This window comes from Mustela nigripes, chromosome 4 (assembly GCF_022355385.1).
Source record: "Mustela nigripes isolate SB6536 chromosome 4, MUSNIG.SB6536, whole genome shotgun sequence".
In the NCBI taxonomy this organism is placed as follows: domain Eukaryota; kingdom Metazoa; phylum Chordata; class Mammalia; order Carnivora; family Mustelidae; genus Mustela; species Mustela nigripes.
The window spans coordinates 86511827-86536762 of NC_081560.1; the positions used below are offsets into that span (position 1 = coordinate 86511827).

The 24936-nt window shown below is 42.0% G+C and overlaps 1 protein-coding gene across 4 annotated transcripts in view; it reads left to right on the top strand.

The window, feature by feature from the left end:
- Nucleotides 1–214: 214 nt before the first annotated feature.
- The window catches only part of LHFPL3 (LHFPL tetraspan subfamily member 3), a 588278-nt gene continuing 563556 nt past the window's right edge, over nt 215–24936 (top strand). For 3 of the 4 annotated variants that reach the window (XM_059397003.1, XM_059397004.1, XM_059397002.1), the window contains exon 1: nt 216–2119. In XM_059397003.1, the coding sequence (XP_059252986.1) occupies nt 1678–2119 (442 nt within the window). In that variant the 5' untranslated portion in view covers nt 216–1677. Of the gene's footprint in view, nt 2120–24936 lie in introns of all 4 variants that reach the window. The other variant, XM_059397001.1, reaches the window with a different exon arrangement.

Here is a 24936-nt window from a genome sequence, read left to right on the forward strand (position 1 = left end):
CTCTGCTGAGCAGGGGGACCGCTCAGGGTCTCCATTCCAGGACCCTGGGATCATGACCTGAGCCGAAGGCAGCCGCTTAATCCACTGAGCCACCCAGGCGCTCCTAGGGGTCAAATTCTAACAGAATTCTCTCCCTTCTGCTCAGAGAATTCCGTGGTCATCTGGTCCAAAATGGTTTATTACCACTGATGGCGCTGCTGCTGGGCATTCTCATTTCCTTGCTTTTGGGGGGGGGGGGGTTACATGTTTTGTTTTAGTATCAGAGTCAGAAACCAAGAAGTAGCCAGTGGAAATAAAGAAATGGAGATTGAAAGGCAGGAACTGTTAAAAGAGCAACACTTTGAGCAATGACTGTAAAGGGAAAACATTAAGCTTAGGAAATAGTACAAAAGCGCAGGTGTAAAACAGCAAGGCTACAGTGAAAGTGTATGGAATTACACTGTGGCTCGTTTGGGGGAAATGACTCTGGAAACAGCTCTCCGGTTAGCTGGAGCTTTGTGTTGTGGGGGAGAAGAGGATACCTGGACAATGAAAACGACCTGTCCTCCACATGGTAGCCTTAGCACCCAGCACAGTGCCTAGACACAGAACAGCTGCGTGAGAAAATACAGCAGGAGCCAAAGTACCCAGTGTTTTCAGATAAACTACACATTTCTGTGACACAGCCACTTCCGCGCCCAGCACGCTCCATCCATGGCAGGATCTGTGGGGGAAACGACCTGACTTTAAGGAGAGTCGAGGGCATCACTGGCTACGGTTCATTCGGTTGCGCGGAGGGGGAAAACGCGAAGAGGAAATAAGCTCAGCTGAGCAGATACGAGGCCAGCCTTGAGGTGTGCCTTTTACATGGTCGTCTGTCACGCTCCTATCCAACTTCTGTCTCCACCTCGTGGAACACCTGGCAACCGAGGAGTTAGCCAGGGGGCAGTTCTGTGGTTGTAACGGGGAGGCTCTTGGGGGCAGCATGTCTCCTCTTCCTTGCCTCTCTCGCCCGCACCTGCCGCGCGCAGCCCCTCTCGCCTCCGCCAGGACGCCGAGGTCGAAGCACGTTGCTGTGCGGTGCTGAAACGCTCCCAGAATGAGCCTCCCACGCCCGCTCCCTAACACCAACGGGAGCCGGGGCTCGCCTCTAGGATCCCTGTGGGGGCTCGTGCGTCCTCCTTAGGCTTTTTCCCCCTCCCCAACTCCAGGCCCGCGTCTCCGGCCCACGCCCGCCACTCGAGGGGCGTCCCCGGGTTGCCGCGGTCCTCCGCGCCCCGGGGCACCCGGCTGGGGGATGGGGCGGAAGGCGGGAAGCCGAGCGGTGGGCGCCGGAGCTTGCGCGCCACGCTGCCCCGCGCGGGATTTGCCGCCTTCAGCTGCAGCAGCTGCGGCGGCGGTGGGAAGAGGGGTGGAGGGCGGTGAGGAGGGCTGGAACCCGGGCCAGGAGGGAGGAAGAGGGAGGGAGGGGGGCCGGGAGGCTGTGCCAGGCGAGCCGGAGGGGTGCTCAGCGCTCCCCCGCCCTCCTTCCGGGAGCGAGGATGCAGACTCTGAAACTGGCGCTGCTGGGCTGAGGCAGAGGCAGGGGAGTTGCAGCGCGCGCGGCTCCGTGAGTGTGTCTCCTGAGCGCGGAGAGGCGGGGGGAGGCGGAGGACGAGGAGGAGGAGGAGGAGGAGGAGGAGGAGGAGGAGGGGGAGAATGCCCGGAGCCGCCGTCGCTGCCGCCGCCGCCGCCGCGATGCTCCCGGCTCAGGAGGCTGCCAAGCTGTACCACACCAACTATGTGCGGAACTCGCGGGCCATCGGCGTGCTGTGGGCCATCTTCACCATCTGCTTTGCCATCGTCAACGTGGTGTGCTTCATCCAGCCCTACTGGATTGGCGACGGCGTGGACACCCCGCAAGCCGGCTATTTCGGGCTCTTCCACTACTGCATCGGCAACGGCTTCTCCCGGGAGCTGACCTGCAGGGGCAGCTTCACGGACTTCTCCACGCTGCCCTCGGGCGCCTTCAAAGCCGCCTCTTTCTTCATTGGCCTCTCCATGATGCTCATCATCGCCTGCATCGTCTGCTTCACCCTCTTCTTCTTCTGCAACACGGCGACGGTGTACAAGATCTGTGCCTGGATGCAGCTCACCTCCGGTGAGTGCGCGCTCACCTCGGTGGAGGCGAGGGGGACGGCAAGGCGCCCGAGCCCGGAGGGGCGGGAGTGGGAGGGACGGGGGCCGTGCGCGCCGCTGGGTGCAGAGCAACTTAATCCGCTCAGGCGTTGGGGTGGGGGCGGGAGCGCTGGGAGGCCGGAACCCCCGGGGTTCCCCAGCCCCGCTCTGGCGCCTTGTCCCGGGCTTTCCAGAACCTCCCGAGCGCCGGGGACGCCACCCGGGGGGACGCGCGGGAAGAAGGGCTGCTGCTGGGCCGAGTCCGCCGGGAACAGGATGGGGAGAAGAGGCCGGCCGCTTAGGGCGCGAGCCGAGGGACTAAGGAGGGGCTGACACAGCCTGGCGGAAAGCGGATTTGGAGAAGGTTGTAGTGTGGATAGAGAGTCAGGCTGCTCGGTCCCTCTCTGGGACTGTTTCTGTCTTTGCTTCAGGAGGGGGTGGTGCTGGAGTGAAACTGTTTCACTCTGTCCCGGGCAGTTACAGAAAATGCATCATCCATCTGGGAATGAGTAAATGCTAATTCTGTTTTGGGTTTCACTCTTTTAAGCAAAATGGAGCTTAGAATGTTCCTTAGCGATTCCCCAACTGTCTAGTCAGTTCTCCGTTTGCTTCTCTGTCAAAAAAGGTCCTTACACCAAATCCTTCAACAGAGATCTTGAGGGAATCAAGATTTCTCAAGATCTCGTTTTGGGAAAGTGGCTTTAGAGAGGATGGGTCGAGAGGAAAACCCCTTTCAGTAGCATTTCTGATGACTTTTTGCCTGTGGAGGATAGATTGTTGCTAGCTGGAGGATATGAAAGTACTTTTTCTGAGCATCAAAGTTACTTCTAACCCAGAAAGAATGGGGATGCATTTCCCGGTGGCTTTGGAGACTCCTGAAACAAAACTGACTCCTTTCTCTGCTTCCGGTGATGCGGATTCCCACTCTGCTAGCCACCTTGGATGCCCTGCCTTCTAAAGGCAGCCTCCCTCCTAGGACACTTGACACCCTCCTGGTCCCACGTTGTTGGGTCTTTTTGATTTTATGGGTGATCTGGTTGTGAAAGAATATAGGATATCCCAGGCAGTCAGACTGTCTAATTTGTGTTTTGTTCTATTTTGTTTTAATTTTTATTTGTTTTTAGTTTTAAAAGCTGTTACCTTAAAGATTTGGTACTTATCTTTCTGCCTGGGGAGGTTTTCTGGGGACTAGGGATTTGATCCCTGAGTTTACCAGAGTGTTGTACTTAAAGGTGTTGGACAAAAGCATTAAGGTTCATGATCTTATATTGCTGGTTGATATGAGAATCTTGTGGGAGACTAAGCTTGTATTAGGGAAGTATTTGTTTTGTATGAAGTGTGTCTCATCTAATTTTGATTTGCCATGTTCTGGGAACATGTGCGGGTGAAAGGCAAGAAGCAAGCACCAGCAGAGAAACATGCCCTTCCCCCTCCCCCATATTGCTATCCTCCTGAATTGCTCCAAGCACCCCACAGACGCCCTCTGTTTTATATATAATGGTGACTTTTATGACCATTTCAGAAGCAGACTAACTTTGAGATTTGGAATAAATTCACATATTACGGTTGTTCTTGACATTTGGCTCTGGTTTGACTTTGAAGACAATAGGACATTGAGGATGCAGATGTTTTAGAAAAAGAATTGACCCTGCACAGCTAATTTTAATTTTTCTAAGTTAAATGACCTATTTAGACTGAGGATTCAAGTTAGATTGTTTTTCTGGAGGTCTGAAAGTAATTTGCAGGTAATTTCTCAACAACATATTTTAAATATTTTATTTTTATGAGTTTCTGTACTCTAAACCCAAGTTTTTTTGTTTTTGTTTTATTTTAAAAAGGAAAGAAAACTATCTTTGGAAGAATTCCCAGCTTAGAAGTTAATACACCTACAACTATTACAGTGTTTTTTTTTTTTTTTTTTTCTTTCTTTCTTTCCTTTTTTCTGGAATAGAGCACACAGAATATTCCGGGGTAGTGAAATATGACGTTGTGTTTCCAAAAGTTTGACATAAATATACTATCCTGTTTTCCATATGTCAACCTAAAATGTGATGATGGCCTGTGTACTAAGGAAGATATTTGGACATTTTTAGACTTCATTTTTGGAGGAGTACAGGTCTTTAAATTCTAGGCAAACTTCCTAAAACCTTTATTTGCAATTTATTTGGTATTTTATTCCTGGATAAACCACAGAAGGACATAATTTTATTAATGCAATTTATTAATTAAGGAAGAATGATTATGATGATGGGCAGTTAAGAATCAAAGTCAATTTGATCAAAGTCAAAGATTTTTAAGGAATGGGTTATAGAAGATAGTTTTGAAGAATGTCACATTTAACATGGTTTTCTTTTTTAAAGTCTCATGGCACTAATAAGAAATTTAGCATAATGGAAGCTATTTCCAAAGTTTAGGTTCTAACCTTTAAACTATTCCTCTTCAGTGTTAAGCCTTCTGGTACTTATAATTTAACTGTACCTAGGTTAATCTCAAGTGCAATTTGCAAGCTGTGAAAGATGAGACTATTTGCTTATTAGAGACTGTTTAACCCTCACTGGAAGTCAAACAATTAACTTGTGTATTTAGGTATGTAAGCATTTTCACATAGTAACATTGTAAGCCAGAGCCAAGTAGAACATAAAATCCCATATGAAATGTTAAGAAGATGATGAAACAGGAGATTCAGCACCAAGAGTTATCCTTTTTATGATTCTGAACAATGAACTAGAAAAAGTACTTAATTTATTGCATCTGAAAATGATGTTGCTCTTCTATCTAGATACGTGAATCACATATAATTAATGGTGCTATTATGAACACCCTGCCCTGTCCCTCTCACTCTTCCCTGTAAATCATTATTAACCTCAGTAGAGTGAAGCTGCTGAATTAGGAGCTAATATGTCATATTACTTCTGGATATAATCCTATACTTATGGACCATGCCTAATATAAAGACTGAAGACATAAAAATAATACCTAAAATAAGCAATAGCAATCAGAGATGCATAATTTTCCTAATCTACAGAGAGATTTGAGAAGAAGAGAGACATTTCTTTTTTCTGTATCATTTCTCTAACACTAAGAGGAAAGAGGTAGATCTGTAATTGGTCAAGTAGGGTAATAAAGTCCAGATCTTTTTTTTTTTTTTTTTTTTTTAAATAATCAGGATGGAAAGGGAATTTTGTTTCTCTGGGAACTTGGTTCTTTGTTTCCATGTTCTTGTTCTTTAAATCAGTGTTTTGGTCTGTTTTCAAGTCTATTAATAGCCAGGTCTCATAAAAGTGTTGTTTTGTTTGTTTTATTGACTATAAGCCATGTCTGTAATTGTTTCCAGAAGCCCAAGTGTTAACATTGTAGACCAAAGAAAAAAAAATTTTTTTTTTTAAAGAAGTTAAAGGATTAAGTAAAGAAGGTAACTCTTTATCTTGGGGTTGTAAATTCGAGTCCCACACTGGGTGTAGAGATTATTGAAAAATAAAAAAATCTTTAAAAAACAAAATAAGCCAAAGCATTAAGATACAATTTAAGGTTTTTTAGACATCCACGATGGATTTTCTGGTTAAAAGCAGAAGATGAGGAGATAAGTGCTGTCTTCTGTGAAGAAGGGTACCAGACCCATGTTGGCTTTCTTTATTCAGGAAGGATAATGTTAGGAGAAGAGATTGCATTAGCCATATCCCTCCCCTCTTGTCATTTGGAGTATACCAACAAGAAGGGCCACCAAGATGGCAAGGGTTAAGGGCTGAATTGCTTAGTCACTTTCCCCAGGTCTGCACCCTTAGATTTCCCCCTACTCTTTTTAGCCACCTTGCTTTCCTAAATTGTATAACTTTGTTGCTTGGATCAGATGAGAATCATCAGGAGGTAACCACTGCATTTCTAAGCCTGCAAGGAGAAGCTTTGCAGTGTTACATTGATACTATCTCATGGCACCTTGCTCTTAAAGTCCTTACCAACATTTGAGATGATAAATATGTTTGTGTGTTTGTTTAATGTATGTCATCTCCAGTACACGGAGAGTTCTATAAAACCATGTCTGTTTTTCTTCATATTGTATAAAGATCAAGATCATGGACACTGGAGTAAAATGATGTGGGTTTCTACCCTGGCTCTGATACTAAGTATAAGACCCAGGGTAATAATTTCTCTGGACTTCAGTTGCTCGTCTGCCAAGTGGACATGTCCTTACCTCAGGGGACTGGTTCAAGGATTAAAGAGCTAATGTGTCTGCTGAGATCAGTGCCTGGTGCAGAGTAATCGAGAGTTAGGTTGTTCGTGTGCTATTACTGTTCTGTCTTAGGTATGTCATATACCCAATAGTAGATATTCAATAAATTGTTGTTACTGAATAGAAGAAAGGATGAATGATTAATGGGGTAAAAAGTGAAAGGAGAGATTTAAAATTTCCCACACACCATGTTGAGAAGTGAATGTCATATATTCTTTGAAGCTGTGACGCTCATCTTCCTCATTGGTTTGTGGCATCAGTAATCGCACTAAAGGATCTCTTCCAGCATCCTTTGACAGCGGTGATCGTGACATGACAGCTGAATTTGTGATGCACTTCTTCCCCAATGGGGCTCTTCTCTAAAGCAGGGATAATGATCTTTAGTACAACCATAGGACATAATCAATTGTATTTTAGGATTCAGCAAATTTTTCCTTACTGTTTGATTTCTCATGAAAAAATGTCATTCAAAGTGGAGGTTTTATGTAAGACCAGGTTTTCATAAGAGCAGGGACCCCATTCCAGCCTGAATTTTCTTACATATGTTCAGGAGCAATCCAGACAGAAGAGAATGTGTCTTCTAGGCTTTCCTTTTCTCTTTCTGGGCATCACTGCAGATGTTTTCTTGGACATGCCAGGGATCCTGCCCCAGTCCTGCTCATATGGGTGACCTTGTGTGTTCAGAGTTGTGATGTCCCCTCCAAAGGGGGACCAGGTTGGGATGGACTAGCCCTTGGGACCACCACCAATTTTTACTGTCTGGTTTGTGCCGGGCATATGAGAAAGTGAGGTTTTGCCTCAAAGGGCTGCTAACCCATCCTACATTCAGAGTTGCAGAATGACTTTAAAGGGGGCTTTTTCCAATACCAGTGCATTCCAAACCCTTGCCCACATGCAGCGGGACGAGAATACAAGGGGTCAGGGCAGTTTTCATTTTCTAACGACATGTTCTAGTTCTAAGAATTTTCTGTTTACCAGGTCAAACTTACAAGAAAGTGATTCAAAATGAGAATTTAGAAACTTTTTCTTTTTTTTCTCTTTTGGTTCTATGCAGTGTGACAGGGATCTGACAATTGAAGAGATGTTGAAAAATATATTAATGTGAATGTCAAAACAAATGATTTTTAGAACTGCGAGATTTTAAGTGAACATCTGTGAAAAATAACAGGCCCTTTATAACCTATGTGGTATATTGTTAGGTGTTCTCTTCCTTTGGCGCGAGGCTGCACATTTAACAGCTTTTGAGAAATGTTAACAAGGTGTTCACATGTTCTATTACATAATAAATACGTACCTACATACATACATACATAAATGTTTAACCATAATGTGGTATCAGGTGCTTAGCATGAAAACAATTATTTGGTGATTAACACTTATGTTCGGTAAGATGGGATCAGAGAATCCAGATGGCCAGGCCAGTGTATTGCATTTTATGTAGATACTTTAGAAATCTTTCCAAGTGAGCAAAGTTTTCATGAAGGAAAGAGGAGAGCCAAGGAGACAGCTGTGGTGGGGTGGGTGGCTCGGTGCCTTTCTGTGTATGGTGTGAGGCTGTGGGAAAAGGAGTAGAGAGAACTTCAGATCACACTGGCGTGAAGCAAAGAGCAAACACCCTGAGAGATTTCTAAGTTGGGGGCCTCATAACATGATCACTGGGAGAGATTTAAAGTGTAATTTCCATAATATATCTGAACTTTGAGGGTCAGCACCAGCTTTAACTAATGTGATTTTTGCCTATAATGAGTCAACTGGAATTTTTATTTGATATGAGGAAAGACCAAGGAGCTGACCTTTATTCTTAATAATAACAAAAAGGTATTAATAATGACAGAACGTAAGAGGCTGGTTCGTATAGCAAATGGGAGGTAAGTTATTTGATGGCTCAAACGTAAAACTGTTAGGAAAAGTCATTGGGGCATTTCAAAAAAGAAATAAACAACCTCTGCTAGCGTTCTTAATGTTTGCATAATTAATATTATGCAGCTGTGCTTGTGATGCTATGATGCTCCTACTGTGCAGGTCAGAGCGTTGTTCCTGGTTTAAATGGTCCTAACTGTAATCTTGAACACATTTCTCATCTCTTCTACTAAAATGAAACAGAAAAACGAGTAGTTTGCAAGAGAAAAATAATTTTTGGACCACCGCGGACATGAACCCTGTCTAACTGCTACTAGACAGAATGAAAGGAGTAAACCTTTTCAAAGTAGGGTGCAGGCCTGGGATCATCACGCTGGGTCTCACTTACCTGGATTCTACCATCTTTCCCACTCAAGTGAAACCAGATGTGCAGCGCTGTAGGGACTGTCTCTGTGGGCTGGATAGGAGAAAGGATCTTAAGTGATAGGCAGAGTGAAAGTAGACTAATTGCCTGAAATTATGAGTTTATGACTTATCAATGAAAGGGCTAGTGGCAGAGTAGTGAAAGGTAGTGAAGAGATTAGTGATAAATGGTTGTGGATCAGAAAAGAGGTCTCAGCTCAGAAACAGGAAGAACTTGAAGAATCAAGAGAGTTCTCATTTGTCCACTTAGAAAACAATGGCTCATGTAGCGTCTGTATAGAAGGCATCACAGGCCCATTTGCTTAAGTGTCTGGAGACACCTTGTGGAAATTGTCTTGGGGGGTGGGGCGATGATGGGGGATGGGCAGAGTGCTCTGCATCTCTCTTTTTTGCTTTAATGAAGATCAGGAGTGAGGTTGCAAAAATCAAAATGGGAAATGTGTATTTTCATTGAAAGAAGGCTCAGTATTTGAGAAACAGGCAAATAGATCCAGCTGTGGAGAATGACAGGGAGGGCAAAGAGTGACACCAATAACAGAAGTATGAATAGAAAAGAGAAGAAATTCAAGGTTGCAAAGCCTGTGGCATTTGATAACATTAAAAGCCTGTTGAGGTTGATATCATCAATGGCTTAAAAAATATGCTGGCACAGGACAAGCAGTGAGCTGGAATATGCATTACAGTGCCAAACTGTGTGCAAATCCTAATTCCCAAGAAGGAAAGATTAAGGCTGTGCTGCCCGCACCCTGCCCCACCTCTCAGGAGTTACAATAAATTCTAATACCAAGCTATTCAAAAAGATAGAGATGATCGAACTTCCTGTATGGCAGATGAAAATATGGAGGATTAAAATAAGCTGACCAAAGAAAGAAAAGGTCATTGTGAAACTTGGTTAATAGAATTCCTATAGTTTCTCTTTGAAAGTCTGGTTGCAGGTTGTGAAGCTAAATTGATTTCTATCATGCCTTTAATGGGGAAAGGGAACTTACGGGGAGTATTTAGGATAAATATATTTACAGAGCATTTTAAGAACATGGATAATCGTTGCAAGCTAGACTAGTTAAATTTAAGATTTGGATAATTAAAAACCAGCAAATTGCGAATCTGTATAATGTCAAATATTAGTTAATGGAATATCTACTGTTGGGTCTTCCAAAAGTTGGGTACCCCAATAATGGGTCCGTGATTAAAGGAGCGAGACTGATACAAAGCGAAGGTCAAGCAAAGCTTTATTTCGCGCCAAGCATCAGGAATCAGACTGACCATCAAACAGATCAGTCGGGCCACCCCTAAAGAGAGGATGACGACTCCCTGCTTTCCAGACTAACTTTTATAGAGCAAAGGCCATGTGGTTGGGCCTGGCCACACACAGGTGGCCAATGAGATTGTAACACACACACAGGAAACTCCACAGTGATGCTAGGTGACCAATTGAATTACAATTTACCCTAGTAGACATTGATTTAGCCTATCACACCTTGGTTAGGATTGGCTCCAAAAGACTCCCAAAGGGCGGGGGCCCCTACTCCTTGGTAGCTAGGAGACAGTATGTGCCCCCACTGATTGAATACCTCCACCTGGCCTGACCCACCCTTATACTTGGACTCTGTTACCTGGGACTGGTTTCCCGGACTTGCTTTTAAATAAGTTCCCCTGGGGCGGGAGGGGGGCAGGGGAGGGGGTGGGGGAGCAAGGTCAATTTAAGCTTTATAGCAAAATGGCGGCGGACTGCTCTGGCTGAATAGGCCCTTACACTACATTTTTAACCAGCTAACTGGACCAGAAGTAGCACTGAATAGTTGGCATTTCTTAAAAACCTTTGTGGAGAACAGAATGCTGCACTGCAATGTTTTACAAACTCTGGTTGGTGACCCTTTGATGGGTCAGTACATCAACTGAGTAGATCATGATCAACATTAAAGCTTGGATGAAAACAATGGAAAATACGAATGTAATGTAGACACTAAGGGTTTTGTGAGACATTTATTTCTTAAAATATTTACATACGTGTATGTGGACTAGATTACAATGTATAATGTATTGCTCACCTGTGGGCTGCAGTCAAAATGCTTGAAAGACACTGTTCTAGAGAAAAGATGATTGTGTGAATTTAGAAATATAAGTATCTCTTCTTTGGACAATTGTGGAAGTTTTGCCCCAATTCATAGGTAATTTTGTATCAGAGGGTAGCTTATATAAAATATACTTAACCTAAGCATATTTGAGACATTTTTCTTTGCTTTTCTTTCTTTCATTAATGACCTTGGATGCTGATGTCTCCCAATTAGATTGCAGGTGCATTGAAAAAGGGAATTATTTTTCCAGCTTTGTTTTGACTGGACATTCATGCTATGAAAAATGACATGGTCCACCTCTAAGCAAACATTAAAACAAGTGTACTTAACCCAGTGCCAAATGGATATAGACTGAAAAGCGTTTAGGAGTTGGAAGGATGTTAATAATTATTTAGCCATCTCTTCATTTTCTAGGTAAAGGAATAGTAATGGAAAATACTATCAAGCAACTACCGTTTGCAGAAAACATTTAGTTTAGTATATTTAGCCTTCACAGTAATTCTACAAGGTTGTATTGTTATACCTATTTTGCAGATGAAGAAATTGAGGCTTAAAAAAATTGTTCAAGGTCTCATGCCAGTGAGTGGTTTGAGCCCAAATCAGACTTTACCCCTTCCCTGCAGAATATTGCCTCTAAATGTGAGAGAAATTAAGAGTCTTGCCAAAATTACACCTCCGTAGACTTGAGACTAACACATCTGATTTCCTGGGGCAGTTCTAGTTCTACTTTCTTTTGTCTCCCAACTTGATGTGCCTTTGCTTAGTGTGTGTTTTCAATATGCATTTTCACCATGCTGTATAAGGGAGGGGACGGGTGTTTACAGGGAAAATAATTGCCAAATGTTTACCAGGCTTTTCTCTTCTAGCCTGCTTAGGAGTGGCGAGGTATTCCTTATCTCTATCATTTCATTTCCCTGAGCCAGAGCTTGGGTGGTTTTTTGCCCACAGCATCGTCTTGCTTACACCTCTGATCTCAGTGCTATTATTCTTAGACTGAATTCCTATAGGCCAAGCGCTCTGTCACTCATTCCTGTCCTGCATCAAATGTGGAAATGTTCCTGATAGATTTGCTTCCCAGTGGCAGTGATAAATTTGGTGATGCCTCTGGACAGGATCACCACATGAGACGCAGTTCCAGGAAGGTCAATAATAGACTTGGATAGCTTCTGGAGGCATCAGGGTGGGGAAGGGGAACTGGGCGTGTGGTCAGAAGATGCACATCTTGGCTTGGCCACTTACTGGCTGGATGACTTCGAACAAGTCATCTAACTACTCTCAGCTTTCCATTTTCTTCACCACTTTCATTTTTTAAAGATGTATATAATTGTGTTACAGATACATAAAAAGAGATTGCAAGCTATGGACATTAAAAATATATCATCTGCCAACTAGTAGTTGCTGTGCATTTACCTACAAAGTAGATGTTAGAAAACCCATCAAAGCTAGGGTGCAATTAAAGGAGAAAGCACATAAAGAATAATCCTAGACAGACAGGTATCCAGAGTTAGATTTCCTCAATATCATGAGACTTTAAATAAAAATACCTATCTATTAGGATTCTCAGGATTGTTGAATTAATGCACGTGAAACACTTATAATTGGATCTGGCACCCAGTAAGCCCTCAATAAATATTAGCGATGTCTACTCTTACGACTGTTACTGTACCACCACCAAAGAGAGCAGGGCTGGAGGAGTGGGTAGGATTTGGAAAATTTAGTAGACAGAAAAACTGAACTCAAAATACCCAACTTAAAGAAGGACAGTTTCGTTTCACAACTTGTATAGGCCAGACCTCACTCGTTCGGGGGATCCAGTAAAATAATGGCTGTGAGAGCCCTTTAGAAACTGCACGGTATTCTAGAAGGGCCATCTTCAGCTCAGAGTTTAAGCTGGTGTCCACAGGGTCTAGCCCTTCCGTTTTATTTGTCTGGGTAATGACTCAAAGGAACAAAAATGTATTTTGGAGATAATTTTGAACTACTTAATAACTTCGGCTAAACAAACTTAAAAAGGGAAGCCATGTTTTGAAGGCTCTGTGGACTGGATGATCTTTTGATTATGTCAAGACCCTTTCAAGTATTTAGACATTCTTATTAAGTTCCATCCAAATGATAGGGAAATTTTTATCGGATATTACTTAAATTATTTCCTCTTGACGGTTATCAAAAGCAACCTTGAATATTCTTGATCATTAGTAATGTCACGTAACGGGAACAATTTAGAAGTAGCATTTTTTTTCTGTGTGGTTTTAAGTGTAGCTGTAATATATTGAAAATTAGGTTTCTCCGTATTGTACCTGTGAGTCTTTATTTTTTCTTCCTAAGCAAAGAAAGTAGTGATTTAAGATTCTCAGATTAATGCTCAAATGGAGATTGTTGGTCCCTTTTTCATTAGCAGCATTGAATTTCTTTAGCTTTCCTAAAGAAGGTAAGAAAAACTACCTCAACATTGCTTCCTACTAATATTTTCATTTCAAGTTTAAAGTCATCAGCTATTGTAAGAAGAGAGTATCAGTTTGTTAGACCTGAACACTGAATTGAATAATGAACAAATTAACATTCTCTGCTCCACATAGTATCAAGATCCCATTTGTAGTAAATATCCAGAGTTGATGTTGACGGGAGAATGTATTAAGTAGGAAAGCTCCATCAGACTCTGCTTTTAGACATGCTGGTGAAGAGATGTTTGGTGAACGCTGCCGGGCAGTGTCACAACTGTGTCTTGGAGGTCGTAATGAATAGCTCCTCCCTTCCTGACCTTTCTCTCAGTCTGCAGGAAGGGGCTCTCCCAGCAAGATGAACTCACAGGGGGAGATGGGCAGGGATCTACGTTGCCCTTCGCTTTACTGAGACCCCTCCATTGAGTGCAGGATGGGCTCTAGAGGGAGCTCCAGCCCTGTCGTCTTGTGTGTCTCAGAACTTTCCCTATTACAAGGTCAGGTACAGAGTCATTTCCCCACGATACTCCTTGCAGGGTAACAATTTAGAGGGTAGAGAGTGAAGGATAAAATATGAAGGGGGAAAAAAGAATAAGAAAAGGGATCCATTCAGAATACATGCAGGAGAAGGGAGAGCTTCTTTATCTGCCCAAAAAAGTCAACTCCTGGACTTTTCTGCAGCCCCTTTTCTTTATATAAACCCTTTGAAATGAACTCTCTGTAACTTATCCAACCTTTTAATAAGCTGGTGGGACTTTCCAGGGGCCTACTTTTGGAAAGGACTATTGGGATGGTCTTTACCTCTCAGAACATTTTGGCTACTTATTTCTTAGCCTGGAGATGGACACTTTGGAATAACTTGGACATCATTGGAGAATTAGCAGGTCACTGGAGACCTAGTATAGAAGGTTACTGGAGAATTCAAAAGAAGTAGAGGAATTCAGAAGTGGAGAATTGGAAATAGCTCTTTGATCTTGGTGGTCATGAACTATGTATGCATCATGGTTGGATCTCTGTACCAGCCTGAGCACATTTTGGAAATGAAAAAAGTAGAATTGGAAATTACATTCTTTGGGAAATTTTAGGGACTGTTCAGAGTTTAAAAATGATGTTTACAGGAACTCAGACCATGGACCCCAGCCATAGGCAAATAATATTCCATATGCTTAGATGGAAAACTGGACACCTGATTTCATTACTAGCTCCTACCTACATATATTAATCTCCATTTCCTTATAAATTATTATATTTATAAATTGTATTATATTATAGTATAGTATAAATTAATACTTTAAAATATTAGAAATAAATAAATAAATATAAAGATCCATAAAGCAAAATAAAAAGAAAGAATGAGCGTCTGCTGCTGTAATTACACACAGTTGTCTCCACTGGAAGCCACTCAAAGAACACACATATTCCTTTCTTTTCTTCTTCTTCTTTTCTTTTTTTTTTTTTTTTTTTTAAGATTTTATTTATTTATTTGACAGACAGATCACAAGTAGGCAGAGAGGCAGGCAGAGAGAGAGGAGGAAGCAGGCTCCCTGCTGAGCAGAAAACCCACCGTGGGGCTCAATCCCAGGACTCTGGGATCATGACCAGAGCTGAAGGCAGAGGCTTTAACCCACTGAGCCACCCAGGTGCCCCTTCTTTTCTTTTTTTAAATGGGACCTGAACTCAATCTGGTTTTTATTTTATCTCTGGGAACCTGAAGTGCAGAAAGTTCTTTAGAGGAAAATTCAGAAAGCACACTTCCTGCTCAATGCCAATCCTTTTTTCCCCCATCTCATACTCAAAAAGCACTTTTAAAAATCCTCACCAGAATTCCCCATTTTTAGACCTGATGCCCCCACTCTGGGCCCAGTGCCCACCAAAATGTCTGTGTCCGAACAGGCCAAGCAGAAACTCTGGAACTCTACTGATACTGTGGTTCAATATAGCACACTAACATCTCTGTGGGACCTCTTAGAATTTGGGGGTTGAGTTTAATATGCATACAACAAAGGGGGATGTTCTGCAATCAATAGGAGTTCATTTGACAAGGGCTGGTACCTTCCACTGTGTACTACTAAAGAATTGATTTTTTTACAAAAGGTTTCTAAAAAACCAACCTAGTGATGGTGAGAGGTGGTCCCTGAACACTAAAGTTTTGATCGTGATAGATTTGTTTAGGAAATAGAATGAGTCTCACATACAGTTCTTCCTCTCTAAGTCTCATGGTGACATGAGCATTTCCTTTGGAATTGATTCCCAAATGCATTAAAGTATTATCTAAGTTTACTGTAGAAATATGACTTGCACGGAGGCAAGCTTGAACTTGTCCAACGAAAGACAAGGTGATTTAAATTTCTATTATAGTTACCACATTATTCAGACTAGCCATCATTCTGGTCTGGCCAAACAATTGCAGAATGAATCATGGTTTCATTTCATCTGTGAACACATTATGAATAATATACTTTATGTTTGTGTGTCATGCCTGTGTGGTTTTGTGTGTAAAGTTTGAAAAATAATAAAATGAACACTTGTGTAACACTTTCCTGATGATATCTGCCCAGAGGTAGTTACTTCCTGAGTTTTGTGTTATTAACCTACGTTTCTTATAGTTTTGTCACTAATGTGCATGTTCTCCAGTCACAAGTTGGTTTTTTTACTGTTTCTGGGCTTTTTTTTTTTTTTTTAAATTTCGTTTATTTGAAAGGAAGCGAGAGACAGCACAAATGGGGAGGAGAGGGAGAAGCAGCCTCCCCTCTGAGTAAGGGGCCAGACGAGGGGCTCCATCCCAGGACCCTGGATTCATGACCTGAGCTGAAAGCAGATGCTTAACCGACTGAGCCACCTAGGCACCCTACTGTTTCTGTTTTTAAGGGACATGCTTTCAATATTTCTCTGTTGAGTATGACGTATCCAAGAGATGCAAATACTATTTATTAGGTTAAGAAAGTTCACTTTCCTTCCTCCATTGATAAGAAGTTTTTAGATTTTGAATGTATTTTGAATTTTATTAAATGTACTTTCAGTACCTACTGAGATGGTTAAATGAATTTTTGATTTCAATTATTAATTAATCAATTAATCAATACCGATGAGATAGTTATAATACTGGATTTTCTAATATTAGTGCATTTTGAAAGCAAAGCCAACTTTCACGCCTATCATGAGTATCAAAGTATTTTCATGAGTAAGGTTGTGGGGGTTTTTTTTGTGTGTGTGGTTGTTTATTTGTTTTCATTGTCACACATCTTTATCTAGTTTAGGTATCAGTGTCATGTAAAATCCATAAAGGTAGTTTAAAAGTCTCTTTCTCGGGGCGCCTGGGTGGCTCAGTGGGTTAAGCCTCTGCTTTTGACTCAGGTCATGATCCCAGGACCCTGAGACTGAGCCCCACATCGGGCTCTCTGCTCAGTGGGGAGCCTGCTCCCCCCCCCCCGGCTCTCTGCATGTTTCTCTGCCTCCTTGTGATCTCTCTCTATCAAATAAATAAGTAAAATTTAAAAAAAGTCTCCTTTTCCATTCTTTGAAAGAATTTGTGTATAATTGGAATTATCTCTTCCTTCAGTATTTATTTATTTATTTAAAATATTTTATTTTTTTATTTGACAGAGAGAGAAACAGTGAGAAAAGGAACAGGGGCAGGGGGACTAGGAGAGGGGGAAGCAGGCTCACTGCTGAGCAGGGAGCCTGATGCAGGGCTTGATCCCAGGACTCTGGGGTCTTGACCTGAGCCAAAGGCAGATGCTCAACCTACTGAGCCACTCAGGTGCCCCTTCCTTGAGTATTTAATAGAATTATATTGTAAAACTGTCTGGGCCTGGTGTTTCTTTATAGGAACATTTTTAAACTACTGATTACATTTCTTTAATTGTCTTAGAATCAGTCATGTTTTTAATTTCATCTTCAGTTACTTTATACAGATATATTTTCCCTTTTTTTTTTCTTAAGATTTTATTTATTTATTTATTTGAGAGTGAGAGCACAAGCAGGGGAAGGGCAGAGGCAGAGGGAGAAGCAGACTCCCCTTAAGTAGGGAGCCTGATGCAGGATTCCATCCTAGGACCTTGGGATCATGTCCTGAGTCGAAGGCAGTTGCTTAACACCCAGGTGCCCCTAAAGATACATTTTTCTAAGAATTTGTCTGTTTCATCTGCGTTGTTAAATTTATTGGCATAGAGCTTTTCATACTATTTTCATTGTATTAGAACTGTTTGTGTCTTCTGTTTTCTTTAGATCATTTTGCCAAAAGTTTGTCAGATATATTATGTTTTTTAAAAAGGAACCAGGGGTGCCTGGGTGGCTCAGTCGTTGGCCTTCAGCTTAGGTCATGATCCCAGGGTCCGGGGATCGAGCCCCGCATTGGGCTCCCTCCTCGGCAGGAAGCTTGCTTTCCCTCTCCTAGTTCCCCTGCTTGTGTTCCCTCTTTCACTGTCTCTGTCTCTGTCAAATAAATAAATAAAATCTTAAAAAAATAAAATAAAAAGGAACCAGATTTATCTTTATTGTTCTTTTGCATTGCATTTCTTTTTTCGATAACATTAATTTTTACTTTAAATTTTTATGTTGTTTTCTTTCTATTTCTGTCCTTAGGTTTATTCTCTTGTTCTTTTCCTAATTTCTTAATTGGTTACCAAGCTCATTAATTTTTATAGGCTACAAACTTATGAAAAAACTCCTTACCTATAGTGAGACTTTTGTAGAGACTATCACTAAAACTTTTGATGAAGGGTTGTATTCAACCATCTCAAGCATGACACAAAATGAAAAATATATATGTTCTTCATGAAAGATAGCTCAAATTACATATTTATATTTATATTGAATATGCATTCAATATATTTAGTATTTAACACTTTATATTCTATGTGTCTGATATGAAGTAAATATGAATGTTTTTGCAAAATCACATAGTGATGCTCCCATTTATTCTTGCAATTGCTGTTGTAATAATATCATTTTCTCTGTCAAGATTTTTAAAAATACCAGAAAATACTCAAGATCACTAATGATCAGTGGATGGCACCAAGGTCATTAGTGGCTTTAGTGCTCACTTTCTTCTCTGGGTATTTGTTTTGTCTTTTTCATACCTATAAGGGATTTCTCTTACTTTACCAATGCTCAGCCATGCATGTGAGAAAAAAAAAGTTTTGAATTTTTATCCAACATTTTTAGGTATTCTATTTGGGAGTATTTTTGGGGTCATCTGATCTGCTACATTGCCCAAAATACAGATCCCATGGATAATATTAAGTTGACTTTGCTTAGTTCTGTGGCCACATGGCCTCTAAACTTCCAAGTGCCATTGCTGAAATGGGGAACAATCAGAGGATTATAGGTCAATGCATATAAACTAATTATACTTTCTGAATCTACTACTCAAAACTTGTGAATGTCCCATAGAGAATTAGTGTCATAGTTTTCTTTCTTCTACCACTACAACTACTATTCCTTCTCCTCATTATTATTATTACTATTATTAGAGAGAGGAAGTGGGGAGGGCCAGAGGGAGAGAGACAGAGACAGAGTCTCAAGCAGGCTCCATGCCCAGTACAGAGTCTCATGTGGGGCTTGATCTCAAAGCCATGAGATCATGACCTGAGCCAAAAGCAAGAGTTGGACACTCAACTGACTGAGCCACCCAGGTGTCATGTTTTTCTGAGAGGAACAATGTAGTAGGAGCAAAAGAATGGGTCTCCACTTCCAGTGGCATATGAATTTAATGTAGCGTCCTCATAGTTTTAATATAAAAATATCAAATTACATGACAGAAATATTGTCATTGGGTTTTCAATCCTTTTTTTCTTTCATCCATTCATTTATCCTTCCCTATTGCTTACCTCGTATGTGTATTAGAAGCCTAAAACATTTCTTATGGTAAAGATTTTTTCATGATTGGTTTTCTTCCTAGTTTTGGAAAGAATTCTGAATTCCTGCAAAGAAAAATGAGGAGGCAGCTGTAACGTGCTAGAGAAGTGCACAAGCTCTGAAATAAAAACATCTGGATTTGTGTGGAGGCTGCTTCATTCCATTGTATGAGCCTGTACCAGTTCCTTAGATGGTCTGTACCTTGGTTTTTCTCATCTGTAAAGTGAGGATAAATACAGAACCCATCTCATATCTGGAAAACAGAAGACACTCATAAATGTTAAGAATGAGTATGGGCGTCATTAGTGTTGTCATTATTATCACTAGAAAAGCTGTCATGGAAGGAACAAAAGAAGTACAGAGTACATTGCTGTTCTGTTAAAAGCCCCATATGACCTCAGATTATTTCTCTTTTAATCTAGAAAAGAAATCATGTACATTTTGAAGGTGTAAATTCATTGCTATTCTATTTTTTATTTTTATTTTTTATTTTCTATTTTTAGTCTTTTCCATTGTAGGCCTTTGTGGGGATTTTCTAACAGAACGAAGGAAGCCAAGGCTTTTTCCTGCAGCGGGTGCCGATTTAGTGCTCCTTTTGGGAAGGAGATTGGGGATCTGAAGAATGATGTCATTAGGGCTCAGAGAAGAAGGGTAGTAGTTAGCATTTGAAGCTTCTTGTGCCTTCTGGACGGAAGCTTCCTCAGGGCAGAGATCATGGTGGTTTTATTCACCCTTGTACATTTAGGCTCAGGAGGATTGTCACTACAATTTGCCTACTCTTTCAATGTCTTAAACTGATGCCAAAACTCAAAGCTCTATCCTAGGAACCGATATAAAGAAAATTTCTCAGCTCTTTGTAGAGAAGGAGTCAACATAGTGATTTTCCCACAGAGTCAATACCACTGGAGATCTTATAATTTCTATATGATTTAAGCTCTACTTACAAAAACAGGTCCTGTTTTTTAGGGGCACCTGGGTAGCTCAGTCATTAAACATCTGTCTTCGGCTCAGAATCGGGCTCAATTCTCCCTCTCCCATAGCCCTGCTCATGTTCATCTCTCACTGTGTCTCTCTCTTTCAAATAAACAAATACAATATTTAAAAAGAAAACAAGTCATATTTTTATTTCAAGTTTCAAAGTCAAGAACTATGAACCAAACTTGATTATCCTTTGATATCTTGTGTATATGAATATGGAATGACACGTTCTAAATGGCTCACCTTGACCAGAGAAATTTGGCATTGAAAAGTAGATGTTTTGTTAAAAACAGATACATGGGTCCATGGTTTGTAGTTTTTAACTTTAACACAAAGAATACAAATGTTACAGAACCGAGGAAACACTGAACACATTTGAATATAAACCTTGTTTTTAAACAGATTATTTTCCAAAATGAATTCTTTTAGTTCTCTGCCTTCACTGAAACAGCCATAAAATCTGAGCATTGAGCAAGGTGGAAAGATTGTGAGGACAGAGGAAAAAGAAAAAGACACAGAGAGCAGAGTAGGTCAAGGCGCTAAACAGAGGGTCGGACTGGCATGGGACAGAAGCAGCAGTAATCGTGACATTCCAATTCTCTGAGAAGGATGAAAAATCTAAATGCCTAAAAAAGAAAAAGGAAAACAACCTGTATAGGTAGGGAGAGAACATTTTACTTGGAGGCTAAAATGAAGAAAATACAAAGTGGCAAAAAATTAATTCAAGTCTCCTTCTAAATACAATAACATCGGTTTGCTGCTTCCCAGGGCAATAAGAAAGTGGTGTCATAAAATAGACTTCATAATCATTTTCTTCTTATAAAATAGTTGTTTTACCTTTTTCCCTGTTGTGAGTTTTTTTTTTTGTTGTTTTGTTTTTTTACAAAAGATGTATTTATCTATTTTTAGAGAGAGAGCTCGAGTACATGCATTGGGGGAGGGGCAGAGGGAGAGAACCTTTGAAGCTGACTCCCTAAGAGCAAAGAACCCGACATGGGGCTCGATTCCACAACCCATGAGATCATGAGCAGAACTGAAACCAAGAGTTGGATGCTTAACTGACTGAGCTACCCAGGCGCCCCACCATTCTGAGTTTTTTTTTTAAAAAAACACATGAGTAAATCCTCAGAAATAAGAAAAATGTGTAGAATCTTGGGTGTACTAAAATAGATCTGGAAAACTGGGGACAAGTGCTAGGGAATGAATTATTTTCTGTGGTAAACCCCTCCCCAGTCAAGGGAGCCTTTTCCTTACATTGCTCAGTTGCACTGTTCACAAGGATTCTTTTAGGAAGATGCTCATTGTCTCTGATTTTGAAATGACTTTGTGATGTCTGGCTGCTATGGTAACTGGTATTTTATTAAAGAGTAACATTTGTAGTCGACTAAAATTGTCAGCTTGTTGGCATGCGATTCTAGACGTCCCTTACATTTACCAGTTTTCTGACTTCTCATGTATTTGATATAATCTTGCTTTTTGAAACTGCCTGTATTTCCTTATGTCTGTTTATATGTTGGATTCCTGTTGGTGTTGTGTCTGAGTGAGGATACAGTGTTATTGCGAAGCCTGCTTCTTTTGTCCACAGTAGTGCCATTAGTGATTAGGGAGCCCACCATGTACCAGGTGCTGTTTCTGGGCTCTGTCTATTGCCCAGTCTAATCCTCACTAAACCCCGTGGGCTGCTGCTGCTGTGCTGCTGCTGCTGTGTTGTTATTATGGTGATTACTACCACCATTTCGCTGATGGAAATGGAGGAGTTGGAGGCATGGAGAGATTAGGAAATGTAGCCCAGGATCACATGGCTACAGCTGGGCTTTCCAATACAGTAACCTCCAGCCACATGCTACTACCACTTAATTTAAATTCCAAAATTTAGACTAAAAATTCACTTCCTCCATTACACTAAGGCACACTTCAAGCATCCATATGGGTCATTGCTACTGTGTTGGATGGTGTGGAACAGAAGCTTTCTATCATTGGAGAAAGTTCTATTGGATAGTGCTGTTGAGGGAGAAGTGAACCGAGGCTTGAGACCCTGCGGTGTGGTTCCAGGGTCCATACTCGTAGCTACTGTGCTGCACTTTCTTATTTTTCCTTCTATTAATAATAAAAGGATTAGTACTGGGACACCTCGGTGGCTCAGTCGGTTAAGCGTCTGCCCTGGGCTTGGGTCCTGGGTTCGAGCCTCCTATTAGACTCCCTGCTTAGTGGGGAGCCTGCTTCTCTCTCTGCCGGCTGCTCCCCACTGCTTGTGTTCTCTTCCTGAAAATAAATAAAATCTTTAAAAAATAAATAAAAGGATTAGTACTGACAGTTGATGAGTTGGCTGTTAAAGTGAAGGATCAAGGGCAAGACTAATGACTAAAGACTGAATGGGAGATTCATTCATTCATTCCACAGATATTTATAGAGCCCCTGCAGAGTGATAGGTACTGTTCGAGAGTTGTCGCTATGGGAGTGGACCAAATGGATGGGTTCTCTGACCTCACAGAGCTTGCATTTGGCTGGGGGCAGACAGGGACGAACAGTAAAGTATATAATATATCAGGTGGTGATAAGTGCTCTGGGGAAAGCAGGGTGATGGTGATGATGAGTGAAAGACATCATTTAAGAAGAGACCCATGAGAAGGAAGACACAGGGAAGTGAGAGGAGCAAGCCCAACAGTGGGAGAAACGTACAGGGCCCTGAAACAGAGATCGTTGATCATCCTTGACATGTTTGGTGCCAAAGAAAATGGCAGGCACCCACAGACATTCCATCTCTTCCTGATTGTCCTACATCCCTTCAGCCTTCCCTGCACTTGCTGTGAGGTCACCTTTCTTGCTCAGTTCCTATACCTCTTCCTTTGTGCCGTCAGAGCCCATTGCATTTCTCTTGCAGATATTATCAGGTTTGGAGGTTGCAGAGTTGGGAACATAAAACAGATCTTACCTTTGTATGATTAACCTTGTCTTAATGGGATCACAGGATCCCATTTGTTGGAAAAAATCTTTCTGCTTTCCATGGTCCTCTTCCATTTATAAACACCGAGATGATCCCATTGGATCAGAAGTCATCAAATGTAAAGTCAGGATAACATTTTTAGAAGAAAATAAAGATGAAAATAGACTAACCCATGGTCTAACATTTTTACTTCCAGACTCAAGAAACAGTCTTATGAATCTAGTTTTTCAATGTTAATTGTTTGACCAAACATGGAAAACGAATCCCAAGTCTTTGTGAATAAACTTAAATCTTTCCAGATAGCAACAACATTGGCAACTTGTAAGGATACACTGAGTCTCTCATTTGCCAAGTGTTAGGAAAGCTCTGCTCCATAAGACAATACTTTTTTTGCATGTATTCTCCTCCCTGACTCTTGTCCCTTTCTTCTCTACATCCTGTAAGGGCAAGTCTGTCCTCTCCTTTTCTCTGGTATGATCTAGCACAAAATGAATTAATGAAACAAAGTAACGTATCACTTTTATATTTGTATTGTAAGCATTTTACCTACAGAGTACATGTAAAATTCTTAGACTAGTATCAAGTACATGGTGAGAACTCCATAAATGTTCGTTGCTATCACTGTTATTCCCGGTAATTTCCTCTCTTTTTTTTTAAGTCGCCTTCCCTGAGTGCATTCTGCATTTCTTTGCTGCAGCCCCATTTGTGTCATCCAGCCCCACCCCTGTAACCCCCCGGCCTCACACACGGTGCATGTCTCCTTGGTGGGTACTGATTCCCCTCCACATCCTTCTAATCTGTCCTGCAGATGGGAGCTCCTGTACCCTGACAACTTTTAAAAAATCTTGTGCTAGGTCCTGTTGAGATTTCACTTATCCACAAGCATTTTATCATACAAAGGGAAGATGAAAAGGCAGAAGACATCTAAGCCTGTTTCTCCAGGGGCAGAGTTTTCTTCCTTCTTCTCTCTCCATGTAGCATGGGTCATGTGTGCCCACCACCAAGTCTCCAGCCAAGAGTCTGGGTCCAGTGGATGTGGGCGGGGTCCAGTGGGCGTGGGCAGGGTCCAGGGAGAACCAGTCACGTGCTCCTCCCTAATCTTTCAATGACCTGTGAGGCTCCCACCCTGTTTAAAAACGGTCCAGGAGGAGTCAAGATGGCAGAGAAGTAGCAGGCTGAGACTACTTCAGCTAGCAGGAGATTAGCTAGATAGCTTATCTAAAGATTGCAAACACCTGCAAATCCACCAGCAGATCGAAGAGAAGAAGAACAGCAATTCTGGAAACAGAAAAACAACCACTTTCTGAAAGGTAGGACTGGCTGAGAAGTGAATCCAAAGCGATGGAAAGATAGACTCCGGGGGTAGGAGCCCACTCCCGGCAAGCGGCGGAGCAACGGAGCACAAAATCAGGACTTTTAAAAGTCTGTTCTGCTGAGGGACATTGCTCCAGAGGCTAAAACGGGGCGAAGCCCACGCAGGGTCAGCATGGCCTCAGGTCCCGCAGGGTCACAGAAGGATCGGGGGTGTGTCAGAGTGTCGCAGAGTTTGCGGGTATTGGAACGGGAAAAGGGCTACAGAGACAGAGCCGACAGTAAGCACAGCTCGGGGTTACCTTGAACTGGCCACAGGCTCGGTGAGCTCAGAGCGCGGCCAGAAGTCAGGGAGTTACTGGGTGCTGTTCTCTGAGGGCACACTGAGGGGGGGGGGCGGGCTCTCGGCTCCTCTGGGCTGGAGACCAGGAGGCTGCCATTTGTACTCCCGTCCTCCGGAACTCTATGGAAAGCGCTCAGGGAACAAAAGCTCCTGAAAGCAAACCTGAGCGGATTACTCAGCCCCTGGTAAGGGCGGTGCAATTCCGCCTGGGGCAAAGACACTTGAGAATCACTACACCAGGCCCCTCCCCCAGAAGATCAACAAGAAACCCAGCCAAGACCAAGTTCACCTACCAAGGAGTGTGGTTTCAATACCAAGGAGAACAGCAGAATTCCAGAGGA